Source organism: Gorilla gorilla, chromosome 14 (genome assembly GCF_029281585.2).
Source record: "Gorilla gorilla gorilla isolate KB3781 chromosome 14, NHGRI_mGorGor1-v2.1_pri, whole genome shotgun sequence".
NCBI lineage: Eukaryota > Metazoa > Chordata > Mammalia > Primates > Hominidae > Gorilla > Gorilla gorilla.
The window spans coordinates 30,330,343-30,344,203 of NC_073238.2; the positions used below are offsets into that span (position 1 = coordinate 30,330,343).

The 13,861-nt window shown below is 34.4% G+C and overlaps 1 protein-coding gene across 3 annotated transcripts in view; it reads left to right on the plus strand.

The window, feature by feature from the left end:
• Positions 1 to 13,651, plus strand: part of LOC115933107 (ankyrin repeat domain-containing protein 30B-like) — a 62,923-nt gene extending 49,272 nt beyond the window's left edge. The window contains exon 17 of one of the 3 annotated variants that reach the window (XR_008671107.2): positions 3,570 to 3,655. Coding sequence is in view for 2 of the 3 variants with exons in the window: in XM_063697144.1 (XP_063553214.1) it covers positions 13,527 to 13,643 (117 nt within the window). In the remaining variant the exon portion in view is untranslated. Of the gene's footprint in view, positions 1 to 3,569; positions 4,738 to 13,526 lie in introns of those variants that run through there. The other 2 variants (XM_055360599.2, XM_063697144.1) reach the window with 2 other exon arrangements.
• The last annotated feature ends 210 nt before the right edge of the window (positions 13,652 to 13,861 follow it).

Consider the following 13,861-nt stretch of genomic DNA (forward strand, 5'->3'; position numbering starts at 1 on the left):
TGCTGCTATAAAACAACCACAAGAATAAATGAGAAAACAGTACAAATAGTACAAACATTGCACTGACAGGAGTGTGATGTAGCCAAATGTTTCATGAAATAAGATGAACTACAATAGATGTAATGGAGGTGAGCGTCTTTAGATAAGTACCATCTAGTTTTAAGACTTCCTTAAAGAAGCGGCATTTCTCCTATTGGCCAAGGGAGCCCCAGAGTAACCTTGAAAACTGAGTTCTCCCGCATGACCTAGGATGGGAGGTCAGACATGCCTCATTTATAGTCCCTCCCTCACTAACTTCCATTAGACTTTCTTCCCTAGGCGAGACACAGAAAACAGCCCTTTCCAAAACTCCACCACTGATCCCAATCAACCTCTTGATGCTGCCCTACTTTTTTTGCCCGATAAGAGAAGACAGAGTGGTTATGGCCAGTCTACAGCGAATGTGTCCAAGAAGGGTTTTTGTGTCCTCTGCTTCACGTTTTGACATCTAAGGTCCTAAAACTCCAACATTGGATCACGCTAACGCTGCCATTATTTGTGCATGGGACCAACAAAGGGGCATGATGCTCAATTGCATATGTGCATGCTTCTCCTCTCATAAGTATTTGTGATTTCTTATATAACCTATTAGAGGTGTATATTTGGCCACCCTGCTCACCACAAATTTATGTTCCCTTTGGCTTTCCCTCCAAGTGTCTGTTTCTGGCTTCCAACCAGAGACTATGCTTCCCAGCCTGTCAGAATGGGCATCCTGCAGTCTATAACCCTTTATTAGAAACAAAACTCTCCTTTCCAAATTTAAAATGAAAAGAAAAGAAAAAAATGGCATTTGATTTGCGAACCTAAGAAAGGACAAGAAATACGGAGAATAATGGGAAGAAAAACATGGACAATAATAGGGAGAGATAGGAATATTCCAAGTACATGCTAATCCTGGGACAGAAAGGAAACTGGAATTGAAAGTCAGTGTTCAAAGCACCTTAGAGAGGAGGCACGAATGCATAATGAGTGAGAAAATGGGAAGGATCCACATTATGTAGAAGAATACGGACCATGTAAAGTGCATTGCTCTTTATGTAATGATAAAAGAGAATACAATACAGGGTTTTACAATAGGGGATTATATAGTCAGTTTTGCTTCTTAGCAATCTTTTTTGCTACACTGGTTAGGATGGTTTACAGAGGGGTCAAAGTTAATGCAAAAAGATAAATTGGTAGACTACAATAGACGCCCCTAAAGGGGTAAAATAGGACACTAGATATATTTAGAAATAAAACTAAGCAGCTTGATTAATGGTTAGATATAGCAGATAAGGGAGAAGGAAATATCAAATTTGACTCTTAGGAAAATGGATATAGTCATTGCATAGATTGTAGTATGAAAAACAATCCAAGAATTGGTAAAAGAAATGGAGTTACAAAGTAGGCAAAAGGAGTCGGAGGCTCTAATTGAGGCATGATATTACACTGATAGACACTTAACCTAAACAGCAAATAGTTGACCTTTGAACAACATGGATATGAACTGTGCACGTCTGCTTACAAGCAGATTTTCTGCCATCCCTAAGACAGTAGGACGAATTCCTCCTCTTCCTTCTCCTCCACATAATTTTCTTAATAACATTTTATTTTCTCTAGCTTACTTTATTGTAACAATACAGTATATGATGTATGTAACATACAAAATATGTTTTAATTGTTTTTGCAATTAACAAGGCTTTTAGTCAACAGCAGGTTATTAGTAGTTCAGTTTTGGGGGAGTCAAAAGTTATACACAGATTTCTGACTATACAGAGAGTCGGCACCCCTAAATCTCCCGTATTGTTCAAAGTTTACATGTACTCACCTAATTGGAAAGGTTCAATTTTCAGCGAATTTAAAATATAGCCTACCCAAATGTAAATATGAATTGTTAAGGCAACATCGTTAAAGAATGTTCATTGCCTAATTGTCTCTGAGGTCCAGAGCCTGTAAAACAATTGTTATTTGATATACACTGGACAACATAGTAAAAGATTCTATTATATGGAACTATATAAAAAAGACCTGAATGATTAAGAGAAGTCAGAAATAAATAATATTAGTAACAAAGAGAAAGTTAACATTTCAGATACAGTGAAATAAAAAAATAGGAAATATAATAGAAAAATACCATGAAACATTTTATACATTTTTTTTTTTCTTTTTGAGACAGTCTCACTAGGCTCACTGCAACCTCTGCTGCAACCCGGGTGCAAGAGATTCTCCTGCCTCAGCCTTCTGAGTAGCTGGGACTACAGCCGTGTGCCACCATGCTGATTAGTTTTTGTATTTTTAGTAGACAAAGGGTTCTACCGTGTTGGACAGGCTGGTCTCAAACTCCTGGTCTCGTGTGATCTACCCGCTTCAGCCTCCCAAAATGCTGGGATTGCAGGCATGACCCACCGTGCCTGGCCACATATTTAATCTTAGAAATAAAATCCAATAAATTATAAATGACTAAAATTGTCCAGTCAAAATAAAAATCCAAAATGCCCTAATACACTTCCAATAAATTCAGAGTTAAATCACTATTTTCCCCAATAAAAGAAACCCATACCTTCCTAATTTATTAACAATACAAATAAAACATATAAGGAAAATAAAATTTCAATATTGTATACATTTTTCCATAGATTAAAAAAAGAGAATTCCACAAAGTCTAATATTACATTGAAACCCAAAAAAAAGAAAATCTAAGAATAGAAAAATTATAGATCAATCTTCCTTATAAACATAGATTTAAAAAATCCCCGTTTATGTGGGAGAAAACGTAATCCTACAGTCTCTGGATCTCTCTTTCTCACGTACACACCTACACGCGCATAAACACTACGCCTATCACGTATCCATGAGAAAGAAAAAATGTCATCCATAGAAGCTGGCTTCCTCCGTAGAAGACTTAATGCTGTCCAGTGGTAAGCTAATTGGCTGGAAACTATCAGAGAAAATATACCCTGGTTCAGACAAAACCGTTAACATGGAAGTCAATTGCAGTTATTTATGGTTTTTTCAAGAAACCTTATAATTTTAGCTCTTTCTGAACCTACTGTGTTTATCTGTGGATAAGAAGTATTGCACTTCTTTTGGAATCTCCTGCTTAGTTAAGCCAGGGCCGCTCCATTTCTCTTTCATAATTCCTGAGGTCCAATTCACTGTCATAAGATCCATGTTTTCTGTAAATGTTTAAGTTTCTTCTTGATCCAGTACTATGGCTTATAGTCATAACTATGTTGCAACTTTTATGCACCTGCATATTAGTGGTATAAGGCAAAAAGAAAATACAAGGAGAATCACCAATGTCATATAAAATAGTTGGAAAATACTCTGCATTTGGTGTCCATATGTACCAGACCTAGTCAAGACAATAATCCTATGCACAATAATACAGTGGGACTTTTCTTCTTGATTGATATTTCTACTTTTGTTGATATGTCTAAACTGAAACTACTACATATGTATACTTTGCTTTAGCTGGCCAATACACATTCAAGAGCAATTTAATTATCCAAGTGTTTTTTGTTTGTTTGTTTGTTTGTTTTTTGAAATAGAGTCTCACTCTGTCGCCCAGGCTGGAGTGCAAAGGCGTGATCTTGGCTTACTGCAACCTCCAACTCCCGGGTTCAAGCGATTCTCGTGCCTCAGCCTCCTGAGTGTCTGGGATTACAGGCACCTGCCAACATGCCCAGCTAATTTTTGTATTTTTATTAGAGTTGGGGTTTCAGCATGTTGGCTAGGCTGGTTTCAAACTCCCGACGTGAGGTGATCTGTCCACCTCAGCCTTCCAAAGTGCTGGGATTACAGGCTTGAGCCACCACGCCAGGCCTATCCAAATGTATTTTAATCAATAAATTTATGCTATTGTATATTTATCTAAAACTTGGGATCATTTATGATTTGCATCATAGTTGTGGAGAAATTGCAGATCGATACATTTGTCCAGGATATAAAATAATTTTTGTTATTTTATTTTATTGTAGATTCAGTGGGGACATGAGCAGGTAGATTGCATGAATATAATGTGTAATAATGAGGTTGGGTTTCTAGTGAACCCATCACTCAAGTAGTGAACATTGTACCCAATAGGTAATTTTCAGCCCTCACCCACCTGTCATCTTCTCCCATTGTAAAATCCCTGGTATCTATTATTTCTATCTTCATCTTCATGTATACCCATTGTTTTGCTCCCACTTATAAGTGAGATTATATAGTATTTGATTTTCTGTTTCTAAATTATTTCACTTAGGATAATGACCTCTAGCTCCATCCACATTGCTGCAAAGGACATGATTTTTTTCATGACTGCATAGTATTTCATGACATATATATACCACATTTTCCTTATCCAGCCAACCATTGATGAACACAAAGATTGATTCCATAACTTTGCTGTTGTGAATACTGCTGCAATAAACATGTGAATGCAGATGTCTCTTTATGAAATGATTTATTTACTTTTGGGTAGATACTCAGTAATGAGATTACTGGGTGGAAGTGTAATTTTATTTTTAGTTCATTGAGAAATCGCCACACTGTTTTCCATAGGGGTCGAACTAATTTACATTCTTACCAACAGTGTATAAGTGTACTCTTTTCTCTGCATCCTTGTCAATATCTGTTGTATTTTTACTTTTAAGAACAGCCACCCTGACTGGTGTGAGATGGCATGTCATTGCAGCTTTAATTTGCATTTCTCTTCTGATTAGTGATACTGAGCATTTTTTCATATGTTTGTTGGCTACATGTGTTCATATCATTTGCCTACTTTTCAGTGGGGTTGTTTTTGTCTTGTGGATTTGTTTGAGATCCTTATTAATTTTGGATATTTGTTCTTTGTTAGATGCATAGTTTGCAAATATTTTCTTCCATTTTGTAGGTTTTCTGTTTAGTTTGTTGTTTTTACTTTGCTGTGCAAAGGTTTTCGATGTAATTAAGTCCCATTTGTCTATTTTTGGTTTTGTTGCATTTACTTGTGAGGTCTTTGTCACAGATTATTTGCCTTAGCAAATGTCCACAAGAGTATTTTCTCAGTTTCTTTCTAGGATTTTTATAGTTTCAGGTGTTACATTTAATTATTTCATCCATCTTCACTTAATTTTTGTGTACGGTGAGAGATAGGGGTTCACTTTTGTTCTTGTTCATATGTCTAGCCAGTTTTCCCAGCGTCATTTATTGAGTAAGGTACCCTTACCCAGTGCATATTTTTGTTGACCTTGTAAAAGATCAGTTGTTTGTAGGTATTTTCTTTTATTTCTGGGTTCTCTCTTTGTTCTATTGATGTATAGGTCTATTTTTGTACCAATATCATGCTGTTTTGGTCATCATAAGCTTCTAATATATTCTGAAGTCAGGTAATTTGATCCCTCTAGCTTTGTTTTCTTTAAGATTGCTTTGGCTATTCTGGCTCTTTTTCAGCTTTCTATGAATTTTAGAATTGTTTTCTCTAATTCTGTGAAAAATGCCACTGGTAATTTGATAGGAATACTATTGAATATGTAGATTGGGCATCACTCATTTTAATAATGTTGATTCTTCATATCCATGAGCATGGGATGTTTTTCCATATTTTATGTCATCTACAAAGAAATCATTCCATAAGACAAGAACTCTAGTGTCTTCAATCACATCTGGGACCTTACTACATCAGACTCCTCATGAAATTTAAGCAAGTAAAGACCTTTTTGTTAAACACATGCATACATATCTCAGAGATATTGCAGAGTCGGTTACAGAAAACCACAATAAAGCAGATCACACAAATAGTTTGGTTTCCTAGCATGTATTACAGTTGTGTTTACACTCTATTGTACTCTATTAAGTATACACTAGCATTATGTCTAAAAAAAGTATATTCTTTCATTGAAAAATACTTTATTGCAAGCTTCTGTACACCAAAGGAAATACAACCGTAAAGAGAAAATCTGTTAGATGGGAGGAAATATTTGCAAACTATTCTCCAACAAGTGACTAATATCCAGAATATACAAGGAACTCAACTCAATAGTAATAAAACAACTAATGCCATTAAAAAGTAGGCAAAAACATGAGTAGATATTTCACAAAATAAGATATACAAATGGCCAACAGATATATAAAAAAATTTTCAGCATCACTAAGCATTAGAAAATTCAGATCGGAACAATGAGATATTATATTATGCAAGTTAGAATCACTATTATTAAAAAAGACCAAAATAAGAGATGCTAGCACAGATCCCTGAGGAGACACAGAGAGATGGGGCGATGGCTGGTTGGTGGAGTAGTCAGAACACATGTAACATTTATCAGTTAACATTTATCACGAACTTATGTGCATGGTACATGGCTCCACAAAGTAATTACAATTATGACATCAAAGATCACTTTATAACATATCTGTCTTTTCTTATAATGGGCAATATAAATCCATGAGTGCACACCCAGTGGTTTAAAAATAGTATTGCCTAAAAAGACTAGTTTAGCCATTTCCAAACAGATGAAAAGTTTTCTCTTAGTGATGTCTTTTCTAGTATACCAAATCTTGGTTATGCAGTCTTAATTAATGTGTCCAAGTATATTTCTTTTGAAAATAAAGCTTTCTTCTGTTGAATACACGGCTGTTTATTATATTATTATCATTTTTAATATATACAAAATTTGACAAAATGAAAATGTAATGGGTAGAGTCTACCAGCAAACTATGCCAACAAGTCTATGGTTATTCTACTTTATATAGTAGAAAATCGTGAAGATTTGTGGTACAGATGCCATTATTATTAAGACTTTGAACCAAGGGAAGGAAATCTCTTATGAAAGTTTTGGAAAGATTTGATTTTAAAATACCATTATTTCATTCTCATTCTCCAGATTTTGAGGATAATAGGGGCAAGAATGTTTCTTACTAAACAGAAGAACTTGCACAGTTATTACACATTTCATGTATAAGAGGAGTTTGTCTAACACAACACAGACTTGAAGGCATTTTCAAATTGAGAAAAACAAAATCAGTATATCTTTTTTCCAAGAGAAAACACAATAGCTTTTGATAAAGAAAATGCCAAATAACCAGAAAATTTAGAATCTATCACTAAAACATATAAAAGGCTTATAATTGAAACAACTCATTACAATCTTCAAATCGTCCTTCATTTGGGTGTTTCAGGTAGTCTGCAACTTTATTTTTTTTTATCAGAGTTAACATACTTAGAAATAACATAAGATTTCAACAGCCATTCAGTCTCTCTGGTAACATTTCTCTGCCAATATATTTGTAAACTTGAAAAGAATCCCCCCTGCCATTGAGGGGGTTACTTGAGCATGAGTGGACCAGAGATTTTCTTAGATGGTATCAAGCATGTGTGTTTGCAATGACAAAATTTATTGCTATACATAAGAAACATTTGAAATGTAAATACGTTTTCACTATGTGGATTCCGATTGTTGTATTTGCAAAATTCCTTTTGGATTTGTAATGTCTAATTGTGTATATACCATTATTATATACATAGAGATGAAATCACTCATTGGTAGTCAACTGAAGGACAATTTTAAGTTCTAAAATATTACATTTATATGTGTTCTCATGTTAATAATTAAAATTTTCTGAAGTACTGGAATACCTCTGATAAGGTATTATTTTATTATACTGTTATTTAAATTATTTTATTCTGTGATGTGTTAATGTTTAAGAAAGCTATAAACATTGTTTTGTTCATAGCAAACCAAAAAAGAAGTTCAGCAAAGTTCATCCTGTATCAAAGTCTTTATACAAATCCACAAAAAATATTCCTTGATGGTTTGTAATGTATGTCATCAACAAATAATATACAAATTGTTTAAAAAACAATGATTAATTTATGACAGGGCAGGCTTTTAGTTTGTATAGATATTACACTGAAAACTCAGCTTTATCAGAAAATTTAAAGTTACTGGATTTAGATTGGAGTGGCATTTACAGTTATGGGTGAAGAAGGAGATAAACACATTTAATGAGAGGTACTGAGTATTTTTCTATAGATACAGCTTTTTCAACTGAAGAAACTATAAAATTAAAAATGAGACTGAAAACCTCCTGAGTCTTTTATTAATTTAGTTGTCCACACTATTACATGCACCAAAGAGGAATAATCTCTAGCTATCAGATTAAGTAAAATTAGGCAATAAAATTGTTCTGAATTCCCTGTTCTTGAGTAAACACATTTAGGATATCACCTTATTTATACGAAAAAAGTAAAAAAAGATGTTAGCATAATTAAGAATATTCAAAAACCGGTGTTGCTGTGGTAGCTAGCTAAGAAAGAAAATGGACCAAAAAACACACAAATGGCTTAATGGTCCTGTATAAACTTGCCAAGTGACACACTTAAAGAGCCACTTGGATTCCAAGATTTATTTTCATGTACTTGTGTGTATTGTCATCACTATCAAAATAAGAAAATATACAGGAAAGTGCTTTGTCAACAGTTTAAAAAGTATGTGTATGAAGGAAATATTAATAAAAGAATAGGCCTATTTGGAATTAAAGATAAAGGAAGTGGCTACTTTCATCTATTTCAATGAGTTAATATAGTAGTTGACCCAATTAATATGTGGAGAATAGCAAACAGTTATTTTAGGATATTCTCCAGAATAAGGGAAGGAGAGAAACTTGATACAAATGGCCATCTGAGGACTATCAAAATTGCCAAATAAATCTGTAAAAGATTTATTATCCTAAAAAATCAAATATCAAAAGTAGTTCCAGAGAAAACTTATTCCTACATAGAAAATATGAATATAAAATCCAAAACCACTAAAAGTTGTCTAAAGATTAACACACACACACACACACACACACACACACTCAGCTAGCTTACAGTGACAACATTTTTATCAGTACAGCAGCATTTAATAATATGCACTTGTTAGTATACTCCATAGTATTAATTTTAGCTTTAAGAGTATTATAGTTATATGGGATTTAATATTTATAATTGTATTATTAAGTTAAATTTAATATTAGATACATTAGCTTTTCTAAAAATGAGAAACATTTATTAAAACATTTTAAACATAAAAAAGCACAAAAATACAGTCAGACCAATAATATGCTTAGTGATTGTTTTGTTAACATTTATAAACTTTCCGTTATTAATTTAATATACAGTTATTTAAACATAAGCAACTAAAATCACAGACACATTTATGTTGTACTTTTTATATTTAATAATTATGGATGACAATACTTAATAGATTTGTAGCTTCCACTGTGAAATATATTAACCTTATCAGGCATATTAAATAAGGAAATGCACTAACTACTTTGAATTTACTACTTAAGAAAACCTATCTCTGTGTGTGTGTGTGTATATATATGTATATATTCTGTATATAATCATTATTTAAAACTTTTCAAATTTTGTTTAAAAGTGCAGAGGATTTTAAAACATTTTTTTCTGTTTGGTTAACTGACTTGAATTTTTTTGCTTCTTACTTTGTGACTTAGCAATCAAGGCCAATTAATGTATAGCTCTGTGTGTGCGTGTGTGTGTGTGTGTGTGTGCATAAACGCATGGTCACAATATAAGTATATGTAAATATATTTTTCATTTCTGTTAGTGCTTCAGCAATGGCTTGAACATTTTTTAAAGCACTATCTTTTTTTTAAAGTTAATCTTTTCTATTCTTGAAAATACTATAATTTTATGTATGTATGTGTGTGTGTGTCTCTGTGTTTATATGCATATTTATAACCGGGCTTTATTTGCCATTCAAAATATAAATTATTTTAAGCTTAAGATATAATTTCTGAAGATGAACCAATGTATTCTTATGATTTTGTTTAGAAAATATTTCACAGTTACAAAGCAGAAGAAATTTCTAAAACTCTAATCTAAATAGGGAACTATGTCTGATTTTGCAGCTATTACATTATATACTGTTTTCTTTAATCCTCATCTAATTGTATTGTGATTGTAGCCACTGGCTGAAGCTTAACCTCTGCTAACACAGTGTTTGTGTTGCAAAATTTTCCCTCTCTTATTGAATGTACTTCTGAGAAACTTTCCTGTTTTATTTTTTTCTGAGAGAAGGAGGAAGGGGAGAAAAAAAAACATGTACCTAAAACTCTTCTGCTTTTTTGTGATGTCAAGTGTTTCCAGCTTGCAATGAGTCTACAATGAGATACCACTTCACATCCACTAGAATGGCTATAATCAAATGGACAGATAATAACATGAGCTGGCAAGGATGTGAAGAAACTGGAATCTTCATATGCTACTGGGGACATGTAAAGTGGTACAGACACTTGGAAAACAGTCTGGCATTTCCACAAATGTTTAAACCCAGTTACTATATGATCCAGTAATTCCACTCCAAGGTTTATACCCCAAAGAAATGAAAACACATGACAGTAAAAAAACTTGTACATTAATGTTCATAATAGTCTCATTTATAATAGACAAGATGTGGAAACAACCAAAACATATATTAACTGATGAATGAATAAATAAAATGTGTTATATTGATATAATATAATATTTGGCAATAAGAATAAATGCTACAAAATGGATAAACCTTGAAAACATTACGCTACATAACAGAATACAGTCACCGAGGGCCATATATTTTATAATTCCATTTATATGTAATATGCAGAATAGACAAATCTGTAAAAACAGAAAGTGCTTTAGTGGTTGCCTACAACTAGAAGGATAGGGGAATTGGGGATAAAAGCTAAGGGGTGTGGAGTTTCTTCTGGGAGTAATTAAAATGTTCTAAAAGTGATTGTGGTGATGGATGCGCAAATTTCTAAGTAAACTAAAAGTTGTTGACTTGAAAAGTCTAACTAGGTGAATTGCATGGTATATTGGTTATACTTCAATAAAGCTGTTTAAAAAATGTCAAAGCAGAAATAATCCTTTTTATTCCACTGCTGTTCTTATTCCAACAGAGACTTAGTCTCATTTACACACTTGTTACCCAAATAATTAAGCTTCCCTCTTTTATGTTTACAAAACTCAATTTCTTACATTTTTTAATAATTTTTTCTAATTTAAATTAGATATTTTTACAGTATGGATATGTTATAAGGATAAGATATCCTTGTAATATGGATACACTTTTATGATTGAATAATTTCCAAAAGCATTATATCAATTGTCAGAATAATATCTCAGGAAATTATATTAAAAAATTCCCAAACTCAGAACTGACAAAGGCTAAAAGCCCAACTTAACCATTGTCTTGTAACCCAGTAACTTAATAATAAATAACTCAATTCTAGGAACAGAATAGATAACTCAATTCTCAGAAGAGGAAAGATGAACAAAATTGATAAAACTATAAAGAAAACTAGATTCTGAATTGATTGGCTCATTACGGAAAATTTGTTCCCTCTCCTAGTCCTCCTGACAGAGAGCGGATGGTCAGATGATTAAAATCAGCTTACTATCTTCATTGCCATCAACTGGGCAATAAATGACAGATTTTATCTATCTGTCTATCTATCTATCTATCTATCTATCTATCTATCTATCTATCTATCTATCCCTATCTATCTGTCATCTATCTAACCATCAATCTACATATATATAAAGCATACATGGACAAAACCAGATTTGGCCATGAAAGCAAAATCACTTTATTGTCACAAAAAGAGGCTCAAGAGTAGGGCTTAAGTGTGGATAAAGTGTCTACTCAAGCTGCCTGTTTCTGTGACTTTAATGGAGAGACTCACGCAGACAGATCGGTGAAACTTTCAGAAATAACTGACAGAGAATAACACACATATGGCAGTTAGATAGAAATGCAGGTCAGATTTACTTAAATGTTAATCAGATTAATCATTTGTGACTGTCACCTTTCAAAAGCAAAAGGCAAGTCAAGGCTTATATAAGAAAAAAAAAAATAGACTGTGTGCCAGTGAGTTTTTGTTTAATGGGCATCATGGATATTTATGGTTTTCTAACAAAATTGGTGATTTGAGCTATGAGAGTACTTGATAGACGAACTGCTAATGCCGTCTATTGGCATCTCCAATTAGGTAAACCAGGACTTTACCATTTCCCTAGATATTATACGGGATTGCTGGGAAGGGAAGAGCGAGGTCCCTTTAAATGATATCGAAGAGGGAAGGGAAGCACCCTGTAGAGGAGGGAGTGATCCCTGGCTAGGGCTCCACCCCCATGGACCTAGGTGAGGACAGGCACTTCTGCCTTCCTTCCCAAGGGTTGCATTTTTCAAGACTACCCTGGCCAGCCACGCTCCTATCCTGGGCCTATAGAAACCCGAGACCCTAGCAAGGCAGAGACAGAAGCTGCTGGCCCGCCAGAGGAACACATAGATGGAAGAAGACAATCAGCTGGACATGGAGAAGACATTGGGAGCACATTAGGGGAAGAGCACATAGACAGACGCCAGCATGCTGGTAGTCCATCAGCTGATGGGGTGAGGTGGAGTTTGGCCGGGGCATTGGGCAGGGTGTTTGGGGGAGGCGGGGGTGTACTCTCATTCTCCCATGTGATCTGAGTCTTCTGATACATTGAGATAAGAACCGCGAGACACAGAAAGCTCTCTGTCCTTCTGACAAGGTAGAGGGTCTAATTGAGCTGGTTAACACAAGCTGTCTATAGACCGTAAAATTAAAAGAGCACCCTGTGACACATGCCCACTGGGGTTTCGGCTGTAAACATTCACCCCTAGACACTGCTGTGGTGTCAGAGCCCCCCCAGCCTGCCTGTCTGTATGCTCCTCTAGAGGTATGAGCAAAAGGGCAAGGAAGAAGGGAGCCACACGCTTATCACACGCCCTATGAGGGGAAAGCAAGTACTCAATAGCTACATGTATACACATATAACTTCTTTATCTCCCTTCCAAACCACCAAAATATATGTGATTCCAATTTTGTTATTCTCATAGATATTGAAATAAATTGCTGAAATTCATATAGATAGCAATTTTTGGAGTAAAAATTAAGGAAGTTTGCTTACTAAGACTTACTATTTGTACTAAATCGTATTTATGCTTATCTCTCAATTTCATATCAGTTGCCTCCTCTTCAGTGCTGCCACATGATCTCATCAAAATAAGCTGTATCAAAAATTTAAAATAAATTAAGAATTAAATCTTATACATATTTCAGCTAAACATTATAACATTATGAACTTCATAAATCTTGCTTAAGAAAGGATAGTATACCTATGACTATCTTTTCTCACAAATTTAGCCATGAAAGATAGGATTTGATTTTAACAAACCTTTCTGGAAAGCATGAAGTCATTATATTGTTCTCTATCTATTTAGAAATATAAGAGAATAGCATAATTTTTCTTTTGCTAAAATCGGGGTCTCTATTGCAGTGAGGCACACTTGCAAAACATAAGCAGCACCATTTCCACTAATCCAGCGTTATTCACAATTCTTGAGATATATGATGATCACTGAGGTTTTATGACTTTATATACTTATTAAGGTTACTTATGGCTAAGTTTTTTCTTTAAAACATCAGTTCAGCGAGTCTTTTTTGTTTGTTTTTTGTTTTTTTTGAGACAGGTTCTCATTCCATCACCTAGGCTGGAGTGCAGTGGCCCCATCTCGGCTCATTGCATCCTCTGCCTCCCAGGTTCAAGTGATTCCTATTCCTTTCAAGTGATTCTCTTGAGGAACTAGAATTACAGGTGTGTAGTCACCACGTCTGGTTAATTTGTGTGTGTGTGTGTTTTGTTTTGTTTTTAGTAGAGATGAGGTTGCACCATGTTGGCCAGGCACCAGCCTCAAACTCCTGGACTCAAGTAATCCACTGGCGTTCGTCTTCCCTGAGTACTGGGATTGCAGGTGTGAGCTACTGCGCCCGACCTCAGCAAGCATTTTTGAACTGTCATGTATCG